We start from the raw sequence: 26,135 nt of genomic DNA, 5'->3' as shown, positions 1-26,135 counted from the left end.
TTCTGTAGGGAGTTCAGCTGCAAACAGTTAATCTTATAGACAGTTCAGCAAGAAGACAGTCACGATGTGGAGAGTTAAGCAAATATATCACTATAGAGATTCAGAACATTACAAGTCACACTGAAGAAAGTTCAGCTATAAACAAGTCATGCACTGTGTAGAGAATTCAGCTACAATTAAGTCACTCTCTAGAGAATTCAGTTACACAGAATTCAGCTACACACAAGTCACTGTGGAGAGAGTACAGCTACAAACAAATTACCCTTTAGAGTGATCAGCTACAAACAAAACACTTTGCAGGGTGTTCAGCTGCAACAAATCAACCTTTAGAGCGATCAGCAATGAACAAATCAACACAAATCTACCTGTAGAGAGATAAGCTAGAAACAAATCACCCTGTAGAGAGTTCAGCTACAAAAAATCACCCTGTAGAGACATCAGCTAGAAACTAGACACAATGTAAGGAGTTCAGCTACAAGCAATCACCCTGTAGAGAGTTCAGCTAAATCAAATCAACCTGCAGAGAGATCAGCTACAGACAAATCACCTTATAGAGAGTTTAGCTACAAACAGATTACATGTAGAGAGATCGGCTACAAACAAATCAACCTGCAGAGAGATCAGCTACAGACAAATCACCTTATAGAGAGTTTAGCTACAAACAGATTACATGTAGAGAGATCGGTTACAAACAAATCAACATGCAGAGAGATCAGCTACACACAAATCAACTTGTAGAGAGATCAGCTAAAACAAATCAACCTGCAGAGAGATCAGCTACAAACAAATCACCTTATAGATAGTTCAGTAACAAACAAATTACCTTGTAGAGAGATCGGCTACAAACAAATCAACCTGCAGAGTGATCAGCTACACACAATTCAACTTGTAGAGAGATCAGCTACAAACAAATCACCCTGTAGAGAGATCAGCTAGAAACTACACACAATTTAAGGAGTTCAGCTACAAGCAAATCACCCTGTAGAGAGTTCAGCTACAAACAAACCAACCTGTAGAGCGATCAGCTAGAAACAAATTACCCTGAAGAGAGGTCAGCTACAAAAAATCACCCTGTAGAGATATCAGCTAGAAACAAATCACCCTGAAGACAGGTCAGCTACAAAAAATCACCTTGTAGAGAAATCAACTACAAACAAAACACTTTGCAGAGAGTTCAGCTACAAACAAATCAACCTTTAGAGCGATCAGCAACAAACAAATCAACCTGTAGAGAGATAAGCTAGAAACAAATCACTCTGTAGAGAGTTCAGCTAAAACAAATCCATCTGCAGAGAGATCAGCTATGTACAAATCACCTTATAGATAGTTCAGCTAGAAACAAATTACCTTGTAGAGAGATCGGCTACAAACAAATCACCCTGCAGAGAGAACAGCTACAAACTAGACACAAAGTATGGAGTTCAGCTACAAGCAAATTACCCTGTAGAGATTTCATCTACAAACAAATCAACCTGTAGAGCAATCAGCTAGAAACAAATCACCCTGAAGAGAGGTCAGCTACAAAAAATTACCCTGTAGAGAGATCAGCTAGAAACAAATCACCCTGAAGAGAGGTCAGCTACAAAAAAATCACCCTGTAGAGAGATCGGCTACAAACAAATCAACCTGCAGAGAGATCAGCTACACACAAATCAACTTGTAGAGAGTTCAGCTACAAACAAATTACCTTGTAGAGAGATCGGCTACAAACAAATCACCCTGCAGAGAGATCAGCTACACACAATCAACTTGTATAGAGATTAGCTACAAACAAATCACCCTGTAGAGAGATCAGCTACAAACTAGACACAAAGTAAGGAGTTCAGCTACAAGCAAGTTACACTGTAGAGAGTTCATCTACAAGCAAATCAACCTACAGAGCAATCAGCTAGAAACAAATCACCCTGAAGAGAGGTCAGCTACAAAAACTCACCCTGTAGAGAGATCAGCTAGAAACAAATCACCCTGAAGAGAGGTCAGCTACAAAAAAAATCACCCTGTAGAGAGATCAGCTAGAAACAAATCACCCTGAAGAGAGGTCAGCTACAAACAAAATGCTTTGCAGAGAATTCAGCTACAAACAAATCAGCTTGTAGAGAGATCAGTTACACACAAATCAACCTGTCGAGAGATAAGCTAGAAACAAATCACCCTGTAGAGCGTTCAGCTACAAGCAAAACACCCTGTAGAGAGTTCAGCAACAAAGAAACCACCATGTAGAGAGTTCAACTGAAAACAAATCACCTTATAGAGAGTTCAGCTACAAACAAAATCACCCTGTAGAGAGATCAGCTAGAAACTAGACACAATGTAAGGAGTTCAGCTACAAGCAAAACACCCTTTAGTGAGTTCAGCTACAAACAAATCAACCTGCAGTGAGATCACCTACAAAAAGCACCTTGTACAGAGTTCAGCTACAAACAAATTACCCTGTAGAGAGATCGGCTACAAACAAATCAACCTGTAGAAAGATCAGCTACACACAAATCAACTTGTAGAGAGATCAGCTACAAACAAATCACCCTGTAGAGAGATCAGCTAGAAACTAGACACAATGTAAGGAGTTCAGCTACAAGTAAATCACCCTGTAGAGAGTTCAGCTAAAACAAATCAACCTGCAGAGAGATCAGCTACAAATAAATCACTTTATAGACAGTTCAGCTACAAACAAATTACCTTGTAGAGAGATCGGCTGCAAATTAATCAACCTGCAAAGAGATCAGCTACACACAAATCAACTTGTAGAGAGATCAGCTACAAACAAATCACCCTGTAGAGAGATCAGCTAGAAACTAGATACAATGCAAGGAGTTCAGCTACAAGCAAAATCACCCTTTAGTGAGTTCAGCTACAAACAAATCAACCTGCAGTGAGATCACCCACAAAAACGCACTTGTACAGAGTTCAGTTACAAACAAATTACCCTGTAGAGAGATCAGATAGAAGAATTCACCTTGTAGAGAGTTCAGCAACTAGGGATCCGCCGATTATGCTCATAATTTTACCTATTATGCTATGCTGCACTGCTCAAAAATTTACCTATTATGCTTAAATTTATGCTCAATACTTACCCATTATGCTCAAATTATGCCCAATTATTTATGCCTCAGTTCTCATGCTCTGCTAATAATTTCCAATCTATGGATAAATAATAAGTGGCTGAAGCACAAACTTACTTGTGAAAATGCATATCACAGAAAAGATCGATATACTCTAATAGAACAGTCAGCTATGTGATTGTTCTATTAGAGTTACTGACTGTTCTATTAGAGTATATCGATCTTTCTGTGATAGCTATTTTGGTAAGCAAGAATTCATACTATTACACAAATATTCTACCTATTATGCTAGCATTATGCTCAATGCTTTCAGACACCTATTATGCTCATAATTATGCCAGCATAATCGGCGGGTCCCTATCAGCAACAAAGAAACCACCATGTAGAGAGTTCAGCTGCAAACAAATCACCCAGTAGAAAGATCAGCTAGAAGAAGTTACCTTGTAGAGAGATCAGTTACAAAGAAACCATCATATAGAGAGTTCAGCTACAAAGAAATTACCCGGTAGAGAGTTCAGCTAGAAGAAGTCACCTTGTAAAGAGTTAAACTACAAAGAAACCATCATGTACAGAGTTCAGCTACAAAGAAACCACCTGTACAGAATTCAACTACAAACAAATCACCCTGTATAGAGAAGAAGTTACCTTGTAGATAGTTCAGCTACAACAATTCACCCTGTAGAAAGATCAGCTAGAAGAAGTCACCTTGTAGAGTGTTCAGTTACAAAGAAACCATCATGTAGAGAGTTCAGCTGCAAACAAATCACTCTGTAGAGAATTCAGCTACAATGAAACCGCCATGTAGAGAGTTCAGCCTCATACAAACCACCTTGTAGAGAATTCAACTACAACAAATCACCCTGTAGAGAAGAAGTTACCTTGTAGAGAGTTCAGCTACAAAGAAACCATCATGTAGGGAGTTCAGCTACAAAGAAACCACCATGTAGAGAGTTTAGCTGCAAACAAATCACCTGTAGAGAGTTCAGCTAGAAACAAATCACCCCGTAGAGAGATCAGCTGGACAAAGTCACCTTGTAGAGAGTTCAGCTACAAAGAAACCATCATGTAGACAGTTCAGCTGCAAACAAATCACCCTGCAGAGAGTTCAGCTACAAAAAAATCACCCTGTAGAGAGTTCAGCTAGACGAAGTCACCTTATAGAGAGTTCAGCTACAAAGAAACCATCATGTAGAGAGTTCGGCTACAAAGACACCACCATGTAGAGAGTTTAGCTGCAAACAATTCACCTGTAGAGAGTTCAGCTAGAAACAAAATACCCTGTAGAGAGACCAGCTAGAAGAGGTTACCTTGAAGAGAGTTCAGCTACAAAGAAACCATCCTGTATATAGTTCAGCTAAATTTCAAGTCACCCAGTAGAGAGATCAGCTGCAAAAAAATATCCTGTGGGGCATAATGGGCATGTAATAAATATATGTATATAATTTGTATAATTACTAATAAAATCAAAAATAATTGAAGTACAAAATTCTTCTTTAAGTTCTTTTCTTCTTCCTGTAGTAAAGAAAAAAACACATGGGTTAAAAAGCCCCAAAGCCAGCCATAGGCCGGCTTTGCAGTATACAAATACAAAAAGAAGTGATATCTAATCAAAAACAGCTAAGCTGTAAAAAAAGGTGCGGCCCCCAAAAAGGCCATGGTGAAAAAAGATGTGAAATCCAAGGTGGCGGCCAAGAAATGGCTGTGATGGTAGGTTAATGGTTACATTTTAATAACAACAATTCAGGTGAATTTGGTGCCAAGTCCAAGCGGCACAAAATTCACCTGAATTGTCGTTATTAAAATGTAACCATTAACCTACCATCACAGCCATTTCTTGGCCGCCACCTTGGATTTCACATCTTTTTTCACCATGGCCTTTTTGGGGGCCGCACCTTTTTTTACAGCTTGGCTGTTTTTGATTAGATATATATATACTGTCTGATTGTTATTACATTATGAGTATACCTTAGCCATATTTGTTGGACCTACTTGATATAACTACTATAATGAGGTAGTCTTATTAGAGGCGGTCTTGTTATACAGGTGGTCTTATTATAGAGGTGGTCTTTGTTAAGAGGTACCTGTTAATATGAAGTTTTGACCAATTTCAGTTTTTCAGTTTCAGTTTTCAATTTCCACTGTTTCCAATGTCCCGATTGCAACAGTTTGAGACTGTTAATAGGAATATTAGGGATCAAAAGTAATGAAACAGGAAGGTTGCCTACATCTGCAGATATACTAGTGGACATTTAATCTCTACTTCAGTCTATGTAGCCATTTCTGAATCAGGGATTAATTGTCCACTAGTATATCTGCAGGTATAAGCATCTTTCTTTGTTCTATTACTTTTTTACTTCTACAACTGGATCCCTATAATCAAACTTGAAATTTCTAAATTTGTTTGTTTACCTTTGTTGTAACATAATTATGACTGATGAACCTCTGCATACTGCATTAAAGGAAAGAATAGCATAATAAAAGTAGTTTCAAGTCTAAACATCCCCCAAACTAATTAATTACTGAAAAGTTAGGCAGCCAATGCTTTGTTTTTAACTCTTCTCAGTGAAACCTTCCTGGGTAAACCGGTTACTCTTCTCAGTGAAACCTTACTGGGTAAACCGGTTATTCTTCTCAGTGAAACCTTACTGGGTAAACCGGTTACTCTTCTCAGTGAAACCTTACTGGGTAAACCGGTTAAACCGGTTAACCAGCCAGTTATTTCAGTTATCAGTTATTTTATGCCTAACTGAATAACTGATCTTCACTCAAAAGTGTACGTTTTGGGAACTTTTGTCGTGCTTTAACATTGATATCATACTTGTAGTAGGATTCTGCTATAGGTATAATTACTTGATACCTAATACTTTGGCTGGAGCGATGTCTAATATTAATTAAATAAATCAAAGCTGTAGCTTTAGCTGTTTAGGAAATCAGTCAGTAGAAAACTTCCACTGAATAAAACGAAATAAATTTTCATAGCAACCTGGGAGCATTTGGATCACACTGAAGGCACTTATTATACCTAACCAATGCTGCCCGTATGCCATGAAGGTATTGTGAGGCTATATAGTTTCTGTTCAATAGTTTTGGTGAACCTCCATGATCCCTAACACACACTACTACCATACTGCTTGATTATACTACTACCGTTTAGAGATATTGTCTACTTACAAACACACACACACATATATGTGCACAGCCATGTTGTGTTTTTCTTAGTTGATTGTCTAATGCTTGATGATCCTGGCAATGGAACAGTCAATTGTTCACTGGGAGATGATGGAATTCCTTCCTATGAAGACACTTGTAATTATACATGTGATTCTGGATTTGAATTATTTGGGAGTGATCAAAGGATGTGTTTATTTGATGGCACTTGGAGTAGTGGTGATGTAGTATGTGATATAGGTATGATGAATGTAATCTTTATATCCCCAAAAGTACCCAAGCTGTAAAAAAGGGTGCGGCCTTCAATAGCCTGGGTGAAAATAGCTGTGAAATCAAAAGTGGTGTCCAAAAATGGCTGCAGTTTGTTAATGCTAATAACTGTTGCCAACATCATTACAGCCACCACCTTTGATTTCACAACTTTTTTTCACCCTTGAGAGCCATACCTTTTCACAGCTTGGCTGCTTTTGTGTGGATTTCATTTCTTTTGTGCTCTAGCTACATGGCCCCAAAGCCAGCCATAGGCTGGTTGTTTCTACTCACATTTCTTTTATCTACAGACACAATGATGCTTATTGAATACAAAAGTTGTAATATTGTAATGCTCTAATACAGAACACATTTTTTCTAATAGAACACACATAGAATTTCCATCGGTGGATCTACGAAATTCATTAACTAGAGTTTAGCTAGAAATTTTGTTTTGAAGAGAACAGCTGTGATAGCAGCAGCTCAATGGTTAAGGATTTGGGTATTCAGTATGGAGGTCCCTGGTTAAAATCTTTCCCCTGACATTTTTCATGCACTTTTTACTCCATGGTGACTGTTCTATTAGAGTATCTCTTTGTAGCTATTACTCAGTTCTTTATTTTTCTAACCATCAAAAGGCACTGCTACGATGGCTAACTTATGTACACACCAAATTTCAAGTGCCCTGCAACCATGACATAAGTTTGCTCTTTTTTATATGAATAAACATTCGTAGCACTGGATATTTATCATATTCCTTGCAAAGTGAGTATGTAAGTTCAGCTTTGTATGCTCTTTATCTGTACCAAGTTTCAAGGTAATCAAATTAAGCATTTGTGTTTAAGTGTTTTATAACGATTTTTACAAATTGTGCAAAAAGAATAATCCAGGCCCTCATAGACCCTAAGAAGAGAATTTTAAAAATCGAACGTTTCAGGAATGAAAATTGTGTTTTTTTTCTTCCTGTCAATGTACACACAGTGTTACGCACCAACTTTCTTGGCCATACAACATACTGCCATGTGTCTTGATTATACTGAGTGTAATAATGAATGCATAACCTCTGGTGTGTTATAAATTAAACAAGTATAAGAAAAAATTGGGAGTTTTAAGTTCGATTAGGGATCATAGAAATAAAAAGTAGGGAAACAAAGGAGCCTGCAGATATACTAGTGGACACTTTAATTCCTAATTCAGTCTATATATACCCATAGGAAGTAAATGTCCACTAGTATATCTGCAGGTTTAGGTGACCTCCCTTGTTTCCCTACCTTTTTCTATGATCTGTATAATCAAATTTAAAATTCTTAATTTTTCTTTGTACTTGTTTGTTGTTACTTTTTTTGTAACATTATTATGACTGGTGAACCCACGCTTACTGCATCAAAACAAAAGATGGTGCCAGAGTTAATGCTTTCATCTGACTCAAGGTATCAATTACTGACTCGAAAGTGAAGTGGTCATAACACTTCACTTTCAGCTATGTTCAGCTCATTATACAGCACTACAAATGAAGAACAGCAGGAAAAGCGCCTCTGCAATCAATCCAGTCACCATGAAAAATACAAACTATTCACAAGCCCCAACTACTCAAAATTAAAGGGCACATTACGCTTTGCTTTCACCTATTTCAGCCAGTTACACAGCATTACAAATGAAGAACAGTACAAGAAGTGTCAATCCAGTCACTATGGAAAATATGGGTGATAAGCATAATAACCAACATATCACACTTTTGATGTGAATCAATACCTTCTGTTGTCAGCAAAAAGAACTGGAACACAAAGGAGGACAAAGGCAAGTCCATGATGCGTGTATTGTACGTACTTGGTCTGAGGACATTTTTGGGCTTGGCTGTGCCCAACTAATGCCACTAAGCTGTCATGAAGGGAAATTGAGGCTGATTTTAGGGTGGTATTTCAGGCTGGAAAAGCCCAGTTCTTCATGATCCCTAATATACAGTACTACCGTACTGTATGTTTGTAGGTATCTATAGTTCTTTTTTTAAAATGAAGTTGCTTATTAACTTGATGTTTATTTCACAACCTTTCTTTGAATTACAGCATATAAACCATTGTCAATTTATCATGTATTGTTTCATCTTAGCCACTTCTGAATCTGATTCAAGTAGTTCTATGACTACTACTACTATTATTATCATAGCAGCGGCAGCATCAGTGATAGTACTACTTGTCATCATATTGGTAGCAGCGTGTATGTTATATAAGAGACATCAGAATAGAGCAAAGTACGTTGCTACATACTCATCATTGATAGTCTAACATGTGTTTGTTTGTGCTTTTGTATGAATATGTATAGAAATTTAGTGACCTGTACGTGTGTGGTTACAAAGTAACAGAATTATTGGTAAAAAATTTAATGTTAATTATAATGTTATTAGATTGTACCAAAGCCAATAAATTGTTAAGTCAGTAAAAATGTACCTCAAGTACTTATTTAACTTCAGACGGACATGTCATTGGTTACATTACTAGGTGACACACTTGTGCATAAGCCTCACACAAGCCTGGTGAATTCATAGAAGAATTTAATAAACATGTGCTAAGAAAAAGTATAAGTTACTTAATTTTCACAATGAAAATACTATCCCAGACCTTGAAAATTTTCCTGGTGGATGTACCCAGACCCTCCTCAGGGTGGCATGTCTTAAGTGTGCAACTGCATAACTTTTAAAAACTTTCATTATCGAGTTGGCCACTGTCACTCTTTGGCCTGCTCCACTGCCCCTTATATACATCGTGTTTGTACAGTATATCATTGTTCTACTATATGGTGAAAATCTGCTTTTATTATTAACATAATCTATACTTTCCAGTTTCAAGGTGATGACAAGAGTTTCCAACATACTTAGTACTGTAGATGAGAATGAGCCCATGCTATGTAAGTTGTTCTCCCTATGTAGTGTGACACACTTTCATGTCTAATAAGATCAGTATACCATTGATAAGTAATAATGGGCACGAGTGACTTGCCTGATATACGCACAAGCATGAGTGCCACAGGCATGAGTGTGAGCATGCATAATATCAGGCAAATCATAAGTGCCCATGTTGCAATCCACTTGGGTGACTCACCTGCAGGTATGGGAAACTTCAGGTATACTTTATGAGTGTATTCATACTAGGCCATGTGAATTTCAATCGTGAATAACTTACGTTAGAATAACGACAAGGTGTTACTGAGGCCAAACGTAAGTGTATTGATACCACCATGTGGAAAGCTTTGATTGTGGGTGCACAGTTAAGCTCAGAAAGCCAAAATATGAGCTCATTATGATGTTTTAAGTGCACCAAAGTACTTCATTTACTAAACTAAAGTCATGAATATATATATATGTTCATCATGTTAATGGCTAGATCCATTTAGTGCCATGCCCTGCGCTGTGCATGACATCATGCCAGGTGTCTATTATCAATCAAAACAGTAACATAAATTAACCAGTGACTTCATTCAATAAACTATAAGTCCACACCTTAATTAACTCTGGTTTGATTTTACCTTATTCACAAAACTAAAACCCACAATTGATCCTGTATAGTGTCACTATATTAAAGCAGAGGAGATGAGAAATTGTATCAAAGAAATCTGATGATTTTTTGGGAATGCCTGGAATGTATTAACAAGAAATAAAGGCAGTATATTAATTTTTATATACTACCTCCGCTTTTCTTTAAAGCATTCCTGAGCACTGATAGCAGTGCTATATGGCACTTATACACCTTCTCTTCAATTTGAAGTAAGGTGTGAAAGTGATTTATTGATAATTAATAGCGGTTTGACATTTGTACAGTATAGCAAACATTTGACTGAGCCATCTATTTGAGCAGTCACATTCAGGGGTATATTTAGGAGGATTTCCTGGGGTTCTGGAAACCCCCTTTGAAATTTCAACTTGTGGGCTGCAGAACCAAAACACCAGCCACCTATCTTAGCTTGGCAACACAAATATACGCAATGAATTGAAAACTAGGCAGGACAGTATAATAGGAAAACTAGCATTGATTTCTCAAAAGTGGATGAAATCATGAAGGGTACCATTCACTGAATTATCTTTAAGATTGAGATACTCTAATAGAACAGTCAGATGTACTCTAATAAAGCAGTCAGATGTACTCTAATAAAGCAGTCAAAACTACTCTAATAGAATATTCATAACGGAATACTTTTTATATTGTAAATGTAAGACTATTAAAGAATGATTTAGCAGCTAAACTTGACAAAAAATAAACTATTCATTGAGAATTTGGATATGCTCTTAGATCACTACAATATCTGGCAAGCCATATCCATATGCAATGATATTAAGGACTTAAAAGGAAGCATGTAATATTTTAAATAGTTTAGAAAATGTGAATTTAAAGCATTTTAATGCTCAAAATCTTGCTGCGCCCCCAGACCCTTGCATATATACATATAATTCACTACCACTGAAATCTGGAAACCATATTGAAGGCATCCTGGATACACCCCTGACGTGGCACTGTGGCATTCAGTTAATGATATTTCTAAGGCTTCAATGTGTACAGTTTGTTAAACTTCAACAATTGTCGAATTGTCATGCTTACAGTGAAGAACTCCATTATATCACCCTAGTAGTAAACCACAATGAAATAACTTTAACTTAATTTATTATCTGTTTATACCAACCATGTTACAGTACACTATATACTTTGCAGTTTTCCGTCTTACTTGTTTTATAGTTGCAGAAAACCTTGTAATCCAAAAATTCAAAAAGCGTTTGGGTACTCATGAAATAGAATCTAAAGATTTGCAAATCCAGGAGCCAATAGCTGAAGGTACATATGTATAGTATGAAATGTATGCATGTGTATGTATGCTAATGTGCTACAAGTGTACGTATGTATAATTTATTTATATGTGTTTCTAGGAGCATTTGGCATTGTCTATAAAGGTCTCTACAGAAAAAATGATGAAACTATCATTGTTGCTATTAAAACATTAAAAAGTCTGAGGTTTCCATTTATGGTCACATACATGTGATTAAGTTTTCTTATACGTAGCTTGCTCTTCGGTCTTGAAAATTGAAGAATTTATTGAGGAGATTGCAGTTACTAAGACATTTAGTCACCCTAATGTTCTAAGCCTCATTGGTGCATGCTTGGAAGCATCGTCGAGTGATAAGATGCCTCTAATGGTAGTACCATACATGCTTTATGGTGATGTGAAGTCATTTTTGTCATCAAAGAGAGGAAACAAAATTGACTTGACAGAGCTTCCTCAGGTATGTGTGTGTGTGCGTGCATGTGTGTGCGTGCGTGTGTGTGCGTGCGTGTGTGTGTGTATAGTGTGTGTGTGTAGTAGTGAAGTGTGTATGTATAGTGTGTGTGTGAATAGTGTGTGTGTGTATGTATATATATATATCTAATCCAAAACAGCCAAGCTGTAAAAAAAGTGTGCGGCCCTCAGAAAGGCTATGGTGAAAAAAGATGTGAAATCCAAGGTGGCGGCCAAGAAATGGCTGTGATGGTAGGTTAATGGTAAAAATTTTAATAATGACAATTCAGGTAAATTTTGTGAAGCGGCACAAAAATTCACCTGAATTGTCGTTATTAAAATTTTTACCATTAACCTACCATCACAGCCATTTCTTGGCCGTCACCTTGGATTTCACATCTTTTTTCACCATAGCCTTTCTGAGGGCCGCACACTTTTTTTACAGCTTGGCTGTTTTGGATTAGATTTCATTTCTTTTTGTATTTGTATACCCCAAAGCCGGCCTATGGCCAGCTTTGGGACTTTTTTAACCTATGTTTTTTTTCTTTACTACAGGAAGACGAAAAGATGAAGTAGATGTACTTTAAATATTTTATCAGTAAATGTACAAATTATATATATAATACATATGTGATCGGATTTGCGAAAAGGGGTCTTCCACACACATCCAATTTGCCAACTTTGACAATTGATAACTTCAGATTGGAAAGAGCTATTGCCTTGAAATTTGGACAGTGGTGATTTCTTTGCAGCTGAACTCTCTACATGATAGTTTCTTTGTAGCTGAACTCTCTACAAGGTAATTTCTTCTAGCTGATCTCTCTACAGGGAGATTTTTTGTAGCTGAACTATCTACAAGGTAACTTCTTCTAGCTGATCTCTCTACAGGGTGATTTGTTTGTAGCTGAATTCTTTACAGGTGATTTGTTTGCAGCTGAGCTCTTTACAGAATGGTTTCTTTGTAGCTGAACTCTCTACAAAGTAACTTCTTCTAAATGATCTTTCTACAGGGTGATTTGTTTGTAGCTGAACTATCTACAAAGTAACTTCTTCTAGCTGATCTCTCTACAGGGAGATTTGTTTGTAGCTGAACTCTCTACAGGTGATTTGTATGTAGCTGAATTCTGTACAGGTGATTTGTTTGTAGCTGAATTCTGTACAGGTGGTTTCTTTGTAGCTGAACTCTCTAAAAGGTAACTTCTTCTAACTGATCTCTCTACAGGGCAATTTGTTTCTGGCAGAATTTTCTACAGGGTGATTTCTTTGCAGCTGAACTCTCTACATGATGGTTTCTTTGTAGCTGAACACTCTGTAAGGTAATTTCTTCTAACTGATCTCTCTACAGGGTGATTTGTTTGTAGCTGAACTATCTACAAGGTAACTTCTTCTAGCTGATCTCTCTACAGGACGATTTGTTCATAGCTGAATTCTGTACAGGTGATTTGTTTGCAGCTGAGCTCTTTACAGAATGGTTTCTTTGTAGCTGAACTCTCTACAAGGTAACTTCTTCTAACTGATCTTTCTACGGGGCAATTTATTTCTGGCAGAATTTTCTACAGGGTGATTTCTTTGCAGCTGAACTCTCTACATGGTGTTTTCTTTGTAGCTGAACTCTCTACAAGGTAACTTCTACTAGCTGATCTCTCTACAGGGTGACTTGTTCGTAGCTGAACGATCTACAAGGTAACTTCTTCTAGCTGATCTTTCTACAGGGTGATTTGTGTAGCTGAACTCTCTACAGGTGATTTGTTTGAAGCTGAACTCTCTAAATGATGGTTTCTTTGTAGCTGAACTCTCTACAAGTTAACTTCTTCTAGCTGATCTCTCTACATGGTGATTTGTTTGTAGCTGAACTATCTACAAGGTAACTTCTTCTAACTGATCTTTCTACAGGGCAATTTGTTCGTGGCAGAATTTTATACAGGGTGATTTCTTTGCAGCTGAACTCTCTACATGGTGGTTTCTTTGTTGCTGAACTCTCTACAAGGTAACTTCTTCTAGCTGATCTCTCTACAGGGAGATTTTTTGTAGCTGAACTCTCTACAGGTGATTTGTTTGAAGCTGAACTCTCTAAATGATGGTTTCTTTGTAGCTGAACTCTCTACAAGTTAACTTCTTCTAGCTGATCTCTCTACATGGTGATTTGTTTGTAGCTGAATTCTGTATAGGTGATTTGTTTGTAGCTGAGCTCTTTAAATAATGGTTTCTTTGTAGCTGAACTCTCTCAAGGTAACTTCTTCTAGCTGATGTCTTTACAGGGTCACTAGTTTGTAGCTGAATTCTCTACATGGTGGTTTCTTTGTAACTGAACTCTCTACAAGGTAACTTTTTCTAGCTCATCTTTCTACAGGGTGATTTATTTGTAGCTGAATTCTGTACAGGTGGTTTGTTTGCAGCTGAGCTCTTTAAAGAATGGTTTCTTTGTAGCTGAACTCTCTACAAGGTAACTTCTTCTAGCTGATGTCTCTACAATGTCACTAGTTTGTAGTTGAGCTCTCTACATGGTGGTTTTTTTGTAACTGAACTCTCTACAAGGTGACCTCTTCTAGCTGATCTTTCTACAGGGTGATTTGTTTGAAGCTGAACTCTCTACAAGGTAACTTCTTCTAGCTGATCTCTCTACAGGTAGATTTGTTTGTATCTACATGATGGTTTCTTTGTAGTTGAACTCTCTCAAGGTAACTTCTTCTAGCTGATGTCTTTACAGGATCACTAGTTTGTAGCTGAATTCTCTACATGGTGGTTTCTTTGTAACTGAACTCTCTACAAGGTAACTTTTTCTAGCTCATCTTTCTACAGGGTGATTTATTTGTAGCTGAATTCTGTACAGGTGGTTTGTTTGCAGCTGAGCTCTTTAAAGAATGGTTTCTTTGTAGCTGAACTCTCTACAAGGTAACTTCTTCTAGCTGATGTCTCTACAATGTCACTAGTTTGTAGTTGAGCTCTCTACATGGTGGTTTTTTTGTAACTGAACTCTCTACAAGGTGACCTCTTCTAGCTGATCTTTCTACAGGGTGATTTGTTTGAAGCTGAACTCTCTACAAGGTAACTTCTTCTAGCTGATCTCTCTACAGGTAGATTTGTTTGTATCTACATGATGGTTTCTTTGTAGTTGAACTCTCTCAAGGTAACTTCTTCTAGCTGATGTCTTTACAGGGTCACTAGTTTGTAGCTGAATTCTCTACATGGTGGTTTCTTTGTAACTGAACTCTCTACAAGGTAACTTTTTCTAGCTCATCTTTCTACAGGGTGATTTATTTGTAGCTGAATTCTGTACAGGTGGTTTGTTTGCAGCTGAGCTCTTTAAAGAATGGTTTCTTTGTAGCTGAACTCTCTACAAGGTAACTTCTTCTAGCTGATGTCTCTACAAGGTCACTAGTTTGTAGCTGAGCTCTCTACATGGTGATTTTTTTGTAACTGAACTCTCTACAAGGTGACCTCTTCTAGCTGATCTTTCTACAGGGTGATTTGTTTGAAGCTGAACTCTCTACAAGGTAACTTCTTCTAGCTGATCTCTCTACAGGGAGATTTGTTTGTAGCTGAACTCTCTATAAGGTGATTTGTTTGTAGTTGATCTCTCTGCAGGTTGATTTGTTTTAGCTGAACTCTCTACAGGCTGATTTGTTTGTAGCCGATCTCTCTACAGGGTAATTTGTTTGTAGCTGAACTCTCTACAAGTTGATTTGTGTGTAGCTGATCTCTCTGCAGGTTGATTTGTTTGTAGTCGATCTCTCTACAGGGCAATTTGTTTGTAGCTGATCTCTCTACAGGGTGATTTTTTTGTAGCTGACCTCTCTTCAGGGTGATTTGTTTCTAGCTGATTGCTCTACAGGTTGATTTGTTTGTAGATGAACTCTTTACAGGGTAATTTGCTTGTAGCTGAACTCCTTACTTTGTGTCTAGTTTGTAGCTGATCTCCCTACAGGGTGATTTGTTTGTAGCTGAACTCCTTACATTGTGTGTAGTTTCTAGCTGATCTCTCTACATGGTGATTTGTTTGTAGCTGATCTCTCTACAAGTTGATTTGTGTGTATATAGATGATCTCTCTGCAGGTTGATTGGTTTGTAGCCGATCTCTCTACAGGTAATCTGTTTGTAGCTGAACTCTCTATAAGGTGATTTGTTTGTAGCTGATCTCTCTGCAGGTTGATTTGTTTTAGCTGAACTCTCTACAGGGTGATTGCTTGTAGCTGAACTCCTTACATTGTGTCTAGTTTCTAGCTGATGTCTCTACAGGGTGATTTTTTGTAGCTGAATTCTCTTCAGGGTGTTTTGTTTCTAGCTGATCTCTCTACAGGTAGATTTGTGTTGATTTGTTCATTGCTGATCGCTCTAAAGGTAATTGATTTGTTGCAGTTGAACACCCTGCAAAGTGTTTTGTTTGTAGCTGATCACTCTAAAGGGTAATTTGTTTGTAGCTGAACTCTCTCCACAGCGACTTGTGTGTAGCAGAATTCTGTGTAACTGAATTCTCTAGAGAGTGACTTAATTGTAGCTGAATTCTCTACACAGTGCATGACTTGTTTATAGCTGAACTTTCTTCAGTGTGACTTGTAATGTTCTGAATCTCTATAGTGGTATATTTGTTTAACTCTCCACATGGTGACTGTCTTCTTGCTGAACTGTCTATAAGATTAACTGTTTGCAGCTGAACTCCCTACAGAATAACTTGTGATGTAATAAAATTCTATAATGGAGTAAATAAATTAGCCGAATGCTCTATTAGGGTGACTGTTCTATTAGAGTATCTCGATCTCGCATTTGCTACACGGAGTTCGCTTTCGGATCATAACTCAGTGGTTTGTAATCCGATTCTTCTGTACTACTGCAAGGACTTTCTATGAAGATTATTCCAGCTATACACCGATTTTCAGCTCATTGCTCTAAGCGGTTTGCCTAGTAGGCTTGAAAACTAATACTTTTTTATTCATAAAAATCGATCGCGTAATTGTGACACAGGTTGGGTTTTGTGTCATATCTCCGTGGTCTTTATCTCGATTCCTTTCAAACCACCAAAAGGCACTCCTACGATGGTTACTCCATCTACATAGCAATTTTCAACTCATTCCATGAAGCGGTTTACCCTGTAGGCGTGACAACAAATCGATCTTGTTTGACGCGAATAATCGGTCATAACTCCTGAACCATTCATCGGATTTGTACCAAAGTTGATGCTAGGATTCGCCTTTGGACTCCCTTTCTGTGTGCCAAATTTCAAGGCGATCGGAGTACGTGTTTGCTTGTTATAGCAATTTTTTGCAAGTGTGCGAAAAGACGAAGAAGAAGAAAAAAAAAAAAACGAAGAAAAAAAAAAACGAAACTTTGGCAGCTCGTATCTCGGAAATGGCTGGAGCGATTTCCTTCAAATTTGGAATGTAGACTCCCTTGGCTGGCGGGCAACTGTGTAGCAAATTTGGTTCCAATCAGATAAGTGATCACCGAGATACAAAGGTGTGAAAATGACGTTTTTGTTCTTCCTGTCAATATACTCACGGTGTGGCGCGCCGGCTTCTTGGGCCGCACGACACACTACCGTGTGTCTTGATATATATAGTGTGTGTGTGTGTGTGTGTGTGTGTGTGTGTGTGTGTGTGTGTGTGTGTGTGTGTGTGTGTGTGTGTGTGGTGTGTAACACACATATTTCATGTAATAAAACAAGGAGGTTGTTTAGCCATAACATTTATTAACAAAGTGGCTAAGTCTGTAGCTATGGTGTATATGTAAATTGTAACTACATAATATTATAAATCTTTATCATAGTGATCTCTTTCATGCACTGCTACTGATTTTGTGCAGGCTCCTAATACCACTGACTTGTGTATTAAGTTAGTTTTTTTTGTTTACATATAGGATCTTCATTATAACATTTTAGTACAAATATGTTTGGACATTGCAAAAGGGATGGCATATCTTTCATCTATGAGGTTTATACATAGAGACTTATCAGCAAGAAATTGCATGTGAGCTAATTTGTAATGTTGCATCATGACAAGTTATGTATGATTTTTATTGTATGATTTTTATTGCAAAATAAACACCTGTAGGGACCTACACTTCCAAAACATTTGTACTTGTGATTCTTGCGAGTAATTTAATTGTATATTTCCACATTCACCAATAAAATGCTGTATTTATGTTAGCTACCATCAAGTTATATCCTGTTATGAGGGTGATATTATATGTAGTCATCACTCACGTCTAAGGCAAGGAAGATATAGCCTAACTGGGATATATCCCAAAGCCTTATCAACTGTAATTTTAGTGATGTGGTCTAAATAATTCATTCAGCAAGGCAAAAATGTGCATAAACACACAATGACCACTCCAAGTTACTAAGTGCGTATACTAAGCAAATTTGCCTATCTTGGATAGTCTGTCAGCTGATCTTATTGTGTACCTAGGAGGCTAGTTACTGCGTTTCCTTGTATAAAAGCCCAAGCTCAGTTTTATTTTCTGGTTTTAACCAAGACCAGGTATTTATTTGTATAGGTCCAGTGTTTAATCAAATTCAAATTGTGGTAAAATGCAGACATTGTAACAGCAAGCATGGAGAACCTTTATGCAGTGTTGGTGAAGGCCTGGTCTTAGAGTTCTGCAATACAATGTATTTTGTGTATCACATATCACCATCGATAAACTGTTCAATATGATACTGTATCATGAAGTGGTAATAGCTATAGCTATGACCGGTACTAGGTTGCATAACCAATCATTTCAGCTAATGGTCATATTGATATCTGATTTATCTGTACCTTAAAGAGCCGATACTGATTCTACATTCACTGTATACAAATTGTATATCTGTATACTTAGGGAATGTAGATAAATACATTACAGGTGTATTATACTGATGTGACAATTAGCTAGTGTGTTCTGATATGATTTTTATATGGAGAAAACAGAAGTGCTGTTACAAAGCTCATCTCTACCAGGTTACCTATGCAGTTCTTTATAGTTAAAGTGTAACAGCTACTGTTTTCAGACTGCCTTGGTTACAATAATAGTAATACTTATACACACATATTTGTATGGCTTCTTGTAATGCTGCACTTTATAACACAGGTAATAGATATCTAATCCAAAACAGCCAAGCTGTAAAAAAAGTGTGCGGCCCTCAGAAAGGCTATGGTGAAAAAAGATGTGAAATCCAAGGTGGCGGCCAAGAAATGGCTGTGATGGTAGGTTAATGGTAAAAATTTTAATAATGACAATTTAGGTAAATTTTGTGAAGCGGCACAAAAATTCACCTGAATTGTCGTTATTAAAATTTTTACCATTAACCTACCATCACAGCCATTTCTTGGCCGCCACCTTGGATTTCACATCTTTTTTTACCATAGTCTTTCTGAGGGCCGCACACTTTTTTTACAGCTTGGCTGTTTTGGATTAGATTTCACTTCTTTTTGTATTTGTATACCCTTTTTTCTTTACTACAGGAAGAAGAAAAGATGAAGCAGGGTGATTTCTTTGTAGCTGACCTCTCTGCAAGGTGATCCTTCTAGCTGATCTCTCTACCGGATGACTTGTTTGTAGCTGAACTCTCTACAGGGTGATTTGTTTGTAGCTGAACTCTCTACAAGGCAACTTCTTCTAGCTGATCTTTCTACAGGGTGATTTGTTTGTAGCTGAATTCTCTACTGGGCAATTTGTTTGCAGCTGAACTCTGTACATGGTAGTTTCTTTGTAGATGAACTCTCTACAATGTAACTTCTTCTAGCTGAACTCTCTACAGGGTGACTTGTTTCTAGCTGATCTCTCTACAGGGTGACTTGTTTCTAGCTGAACTCTCTACAGGGTGATTTGTTTGTAGCTGAACTCTCTACAAGGTAACTTCTTCTAGCTGATCTTTCTACAAGGTGATTTATCTGTAGCTGAATTCTCTACAGGGCGATTTGTTTGCAGCTGAACTCTCTACGTGGTAGTTTCTTTGTAGCTGAACTCTCTACAATGTAACTTCTTCTAGCTGAATTCTCTACAGGGTGACTTGTTTGTAGCTGAACCCTCTACAGAGTGATTTGTTTGTAGCTGAACTCTCTACAAAGTAACTTCTTCTAGCTGATCTTTCTACAGGGTGATTTGTTTGTAGCTGAATTTTCTACAGGGCAATTTGTTTGCAGCTGAACTCTGTACATGGTAGTTTCTTTGTAGCTGAACTCTCTACAATGTAACTTCTTCTAGCTGAACTCTCTACGGGTGACTTGTTTCTAGCTGATCTCTCTACAGGGTGACTTGTTTCTAGCTGGACTCTCTACAGGGTGATTTGTTTGTAGCTGAACTCTCTACAAGGTAACTTCTTCTAGCTGATCTTTCTACAGGGTGATTTGTTTGTAGCTGAATTCTCTACAGGGCGATTTGTTTGCAGCTGAACTCTCTTACATGGTGGTTTCTTTGTAGCTGAACTCTCTACAATGTAACTTCTACCTGAACTCTCTACAGGATGACTTGTTTCTAGCTGATCTCTCTACAGGGTGATCTGTTCGTAGCTGAACTCTGTACAGAGTGGTTTGTTTGCAGCTGAATTCTCTTACATGGTGGTTTCTTTGTAGCTGAACTCTCTACAAAGTGACTTCTTCTAGCTGATCTCTCTACAGGATGACTTGTTTCTAACTGAACTCTCTATAGTGTGATCTGTTCATAGCAGAACTTTCTACTGGGTGATTTGTTTGCAGCTAAACTCTTTGCATGATTGTTTCTTTGTAACTGAACTCTCTACAAGGTAACTTCTTCTAGCTGATCTCTCTACAGGACAATTTGTTTGTAGCTGAATTCTCTACAAGGTGATTTATTTGAGCTGAACTCTCTACGTGATGACTTCTTTGTAGCTGAACTCTCTATTAGGTACCTTCTTCTAGCTGATCTGACTACAGGGTGACTTGTTTGTAGCTGAATTCCCTACAGAATAACTTGCAATGTAATATAACTGAGTAAATTATACATGCAGCTGAATGCTTCATTAGGGTGACTGTTCTATTAGAGTATCTCGATCTCGCATTTGCTGCACGTAGTTGCCTTTCGAATCATAACTCAGTGATTTGTAATCCGATTCTTCTGTACTATTGCAAGAACTTTCTATGATGATTATTGCAGCTACATACTGATTTTCAGCTCGTTGTTCTAAGCGGTTTGCCTGGTAGACACGAAAACTAATAGTTTTTTTATTCATAAAAATTGATCGCGTAATTTTGACACAGGTTGGGTTTTTTGTCATATCTCCATGGTCTTTATCTCGATTCCTTTCAAACCATAAAAAGGAACTCCTACGATGGCTGTTCCATCTACATATCAATTTTCAACTGATTCCTCCAAGGGGTTTACCCTGTAGGCGTGACAGACCTTCGACCTTATTTTACGCAAATAATTGGTCATAACTCCGTGAATGTTCATCGGATTCCTACCAAAGTTGGTACGGAGATCCGCCTTAATGCGCCCTTTAAGTATGCCAAATTTCAGCCCAATCCGAACACACATTCGTGTTTTATGGCGAATTTTGTGAAGTGTGCGAAATGAAGAAGCTGAAGAAGAAAAAAACGAAGAAATTAAACGAAATTTTGTTCGCTCGTATCTCGGAAATGGCTGGAGCGATTTTCTTCAAATTTGGTATATAGACTCCCCTAACTGGGCGGCACGTCTCTAGCAAATTTGGTTCCAATCGGATAAGGGATCACAGAGCTACATAGGTGTGAAAATTGCATTTTCTTTCTTCCTGTTAATATACTCACGGTGTGGCTCACCGGCTTCTTGGGCTGCACGACACACTATCGTGTGTCTTGATGTAGGCTTGTAGTATCTTTAAGAAAGAAATCACTATTACAGTAATAGAGAAAACACTGACTATTCTTTTTGATATATCAATATTTTCTAAGTACAGTTTTGTACTGTGATACTTATTTGCTGTATTGATATATTATGTATTGCAGATCTATAATTGAGCCAAAGAGTTTGTTTTCCGTATGTACTGGAAGCCCCACTCCCCTTCTGGCTTATAATCAAGACAAGCATTAATTTGAATAAGAAGAAATATGTCCATATGCATGCACTAATTGATAACTTGTATGCTAGTTATCATCCAGCAAGGCCCCATTATACACTGGGATATAATTGTTGTGTGTATTCACAGGTTAGATGAGAATATGGTAGCTAAAGTTGGTGACTTTGGTTTCTCCCGTGACGTGTACATATCAGATTACTACAGATTAGATCATTCTGCTCTGCTACCAGTGAAGTGGCTTGCTCCTGAGGCACTTTTTGATAAGAAGTTCCTTACAGAAAGTGATGTGGTAAGTGGTAATAAATTTATAATGCATATCCTCAAGAGAATTAGCTATGTAACTGTGTATTCTACATAGCATATGTGTTTACTTGGTTATTCACTACTGTACTATCTGCAAGAATACCTAATGGTTGCATGTGGCTGACAGGCTGCAAAAGCCAGGTGGTAATTCAGGTACCCTCAAAGTATGCATGGTTTCCATGTCCCAACTCAACCCATAGTAGTTAGGATTAACACATCAATAACATGGGTCAACCCTTTACTTAGGCTTGTTTCCAGTTAACTAACGTATTTTACTTATTGTTTTAAATGGTGCAGCATTCCACTAGTTTGTCTTTGTACATGTAGCACAGAAAATGTACATACGAGTAATTAGCCTCACACAGGTAAGTCCACAGGGTATACCTTAGTACAACTGGAATGGGCAGATAAACATGCTAGATATACCAAAAAGTACATTCTCTAAACCTTTCCAGTTATAAGCATATTTAGTGGTTGCATGCATGTATACCATGTTCTTAAATTTATAGCATAAATGCTGCCTTTGAAAAATTTCATAACTATTAATTTTTGAATTCATATACGGTACAACTTAAGGGTGACTTGAATGCATACATGAAAACAACAGGTCTTAGGTGTATATGCCACCCATCATACAGTACAGTATAGTAGGGACCACAAAGGAGTAGGCGTGGCCCATGAAATAACATCACCCAAAAACCAGCCTCAATTTCCCCTGATGACGATGAGGCAGGTAAAACTAAGCCAAAACAAGCTTTTAGATCGATCCGAAATGCTTTCAGCAAGTTGCTACAGAATTTCAAAAATATTTATTTAATGAATTTTTTTAATGACTGACTGACTGATGCCTTCAGACAAGCGTAACTCGATAACAGCTAAGGCTATGGGCCCTCATGGACTTACCAGTGTCCTCCTTTGTGTCAAAGTGTTGATTTGGTGGTAGCACATGATGGCTTCCCTTCGTAATGTAAATCGTCTGTATTTTTCATATTCTTCACTTTTCAGACAATGATTGATATATTTGGGGGCGTGCAGTGCCATTTCAGATGCAGTATGCATGGGTTCACCAGTCATAATAATTACGTACAAAAAAAATTAACAAACAAGTACACAAAAAATGAAATTTTCAACTAGAATAGGGACCATAACACATCGATAAAAAGTACTGAAACAAGCTGGAGTAGTGCACGGTATTAAATCACAGTAAAACAAGAAGTGTTATATCCCTACTATGCATTTCCATTATGGCATCTTGAGCACAGTAGGGATATAACACTTCTTATTGTTTTACTGTGATTTAATATCGTGCACTACTCCAACTTGTTTCAGTACTTTTTATGGTCTCTACTCTGGTTGAAAATTCCATTTTTTTGTGTACTTGTATAAATATACAGCAATTGCTATTCAGTTGTAGCTAGTCTGATGAAACAGTGATGGTATGGCCTTATTCACTTACAGTGGTCATTTGGAGTAACATGTTGGGAAGTATTCACTCTTGGACTACAACCATATCCTACAGTGGATCCACATGAAATGGCCGACTATCTGAAGACTGGTAAAATGCTGGAGAAGCCATCACTTAGTTCAGATGAAATGTAAGATGCTAGTACATAATATAGTTAGTGTCTTTATTCTCCCTCAGGTATGAGATAATGAGATCTTGTTGGACGTTTGCACCTGAAGAAAGACTGGCATTTTCTGTACTTGTAGAAAGAATTAAGCAGCAGTTGACTCGGTCTTAAATGTACTAGCTAGCTAGCAATTGTGTGTTCAATTTTGAATGCATACTGTGCACATCCATTATGTTGAATGTATACAGGAATTTCCCGTAGCTGGCCTAATACTTTTATAGTTGCAAAAATTAACACTGCAATCGCCAAGCTAAATGTTGTTTTCCCAAGGGACATTTTTTTGCAAACATGATAACTTTTATGAAATTTGCAGATGACATGACTAAAACAAACATAAATGATAGTCTAGAACTGCAAAAGGATATAGATATACCCTTGAGTGTTGACTTTGACTGTTCAGTCTCTCTTATTCATGACCTTCAAACCCCACTTGACATTATTCTATAGGTAACAATGTTATATCCAATCATAGAAATCTGGATATCATTATTTTATCAGGTTTAGATTGGGGACATTGTCCTAGGGCTACCTGATCTTGCAGCAGGCAGGCAGGCAGACGAAATGTAGGTGAATTTTGAAATTTTTAAAACTCACCGTACATTGAAACATTCAACTTTTTGCTTCGTTTACCCAAGGTACAACATCATTATAACAGTACTAATGCATTCCAGGTGTTTTTTTCGGGCAAAACTTATTGCAAGGTTGTTTTTGAAGGCGTGAAAATCCACAAAATCATATAATTTCTTACCAACCACTACTATACAGTACTATCGTACTGTATGATAATACATCTTGGTCCAAATCAATGTTTGCCGGGTGGATATGGGCATGATTTCACATGCAGGGGCTGATCTAGAAATTTTCAGAGGGATTTCAGGTTCTCTGGAATTGCAACTTCAGCCTAGTGTAAGTCGAAGACCAAACAAAAAAAGGTCACCTGCTTTTGAATGCTGTGAGGGTGATTTCAAAGGCACAAGTATGAAGTTTTGCCAATAGAAAGAGCCATAAAATAATACAGTATGTATAACTCTTTGTAATTATTACCACCCAGATGGATTGTAGGGGTGTGTACTATTTCAGAGGGGAAAACTGCCTCTGACAAGCATGGAAGACTTAATTGAAATCTGGTTGATCCTAGAGTTTTGGCATTCATGGCTATGGCAGTCAGACTCATCCTTGTATTTGCGTAACAGAAAAATCAGCTCTATACTGAATACTGTACACCTGGAATCAGTCCACTGCACCAGCTGTTAATAACAGCATACATGCACTTTAATAATGTTTGCAGAATATATAGCCTCCTTGCAGTGTCTGCCGAAATATTTGCTCCTCACACACTGCACAAAATTCATCAACTTTTAATCCAGCTGGCTCTTTCCTGTCACCAGTGTCTTCCTGCTTGCTATATTTGTAGTATAGCTACATCATTATACTGATTTATGACTTGAAAAGCCGGCCCAGACTGTTCTAAAGTCAAAATAAGCAAAACAACTCACATACTAGTAAGAACAAGTGCCATTCTTGGTATATCCATGGATGAACATCACTGAGACAGCTGATCACACAATTAGTACTTCATTACTAATGACAACCAACAAGAACGATCATCCTTTGATTGTTTTTATCTTATATTTAATCACCCACTGGACTCAGAGGTGCCACTTATAACTTAGAAGGGCAATTTCAGCAATGGTAAATTGCAAACTTCCATTTGAGAAAGTGTTCCGTTCCGTGGTTTAGTCCATCGTTCCGTTCCGTTCTGTGGAATAGACCTCACCAATATCTGTTAATAATGAGAATTATGACATAGCCTTTAAAGTGTTAAAAGAGAGGTTTGGAAGACCTTAAAAGATTATAGAATTATTGTATTCAAAATCACAAGCTTTACCAAAGTCTAGTAACAAGTTCATGGATATTAAGCACACGTGTGAATTGATAAAGAAGATTCTACAATAACTGGAAGCACAGAATGAGCCAGTCAATTCTCAAAGAATGTTTATACAGCAAAATTTCCAGTTGATTTTCTTCTTAAATTAGAGCAATCCAAAGAGCCAACAGTTTCATGGACAATGGAAAACTTGTGTAAGGTTATTGTTAAGTCAATATACAAGAAAATGTTTCACGCCTTGTTACAAGTACAAATGTACATGAGAAAGGTCAGTATGAACATGGTCATGTTAACAAGATGAAAGGGTATATCATGCTCATAACAAACATGAACAGTTTCCAAAATCCTCTGCAGAGGTACTCAGTAGTGTCAGGAAAAATATGAATATAAGTAACAATGGTTACCCGGGTAACACAAGAAGTGTTCAAGTATTGTGTCCCTATATATTCTGTCAGAGTAATCACTATAATGATGAATGTGATAAATACTCTACAGTAACAGAACAAAAGAAGATATAATTAACCAAGTGATTTATATGTTTGAAGACAGGTCATATGTTGAAACAATGTCCCAGCCTACACAAAAAAGCTTGT

The 26,135-nt window shown here is 37.5% G+C and overlaps 1 protein-coding gene across 2 annotated transcripts in view; it reads left to right on the top strand.

Moving 5' to 3' along the window:
- Positions 1–23,909, top strand: part of LOC136250885 (uncharacterized) — a 50,907-nt gene extending 26,998 nt beyond the window's left edge. Inside the window, exons 6-15 of one of the 2 annotated variants that reach the window (XM_066043215.1) lie at positions 6,279–6,467; positions 8,583–8,724; positions 9,313–9,377; positions 11,198–11,293; positions 11,386–11,463; positions 11,519–11,739; positions 17,583–17,692; positions 21,850–22,009; positions 23,482–23,618; positions 23,666–23,909. In XM_066043215.1, coding sequence (XP_065899287.1) covers positions 6,279–6,467; positions 8,583–8,724; positions 9,313–9,377; positions 11,198–11,293; positions 11,386–11,463; positions 11,519–11,739; positions 17,583–17,692; positions 21,850–22,009; positions 23,482–23,618; positions 23,666–23,765 — 1,298 coding nt within the window. In that variant the 3' untranslated portion in view covers positions 23,766–23,909. Of the gene's footprint in view, positions 1–6,278; positions 6,468–8,582; positions 8,725–9,312; positions 9,378–11,197; positions 11,294–11,385; positions 11,464–11,518; positions 11,740–17,582; positions 17,693–21,849; positions 22,010–23,481; positions 23,623–23,665 lie in introns of those variants that run through there. The other variant, XM_066043216.1, reaches the window with a different exon arrangement.
- Positions 23,910–26,135: the final 2,226 nt, after the last annotated feature.

This window comes from Dysidea avara, chromosome 3 (genome assembly GCF_963678975.1).
Source record: "Dysidea avara chromosome 3, odDysAvar1.4, whole genome shotgun sequence".
In the NCBI taxonomy this organism is placed as follows: Eukaryota; Metazoa; Porifera; class Demospongiae; order Dictyoceratida; family Dysideidae; genus Dysidea; species Dysidea avara.
Note: the sequence above shows the minus strand (reverse complement) of the source record. Positions and strands in the feature narration are given on the sequence as shown.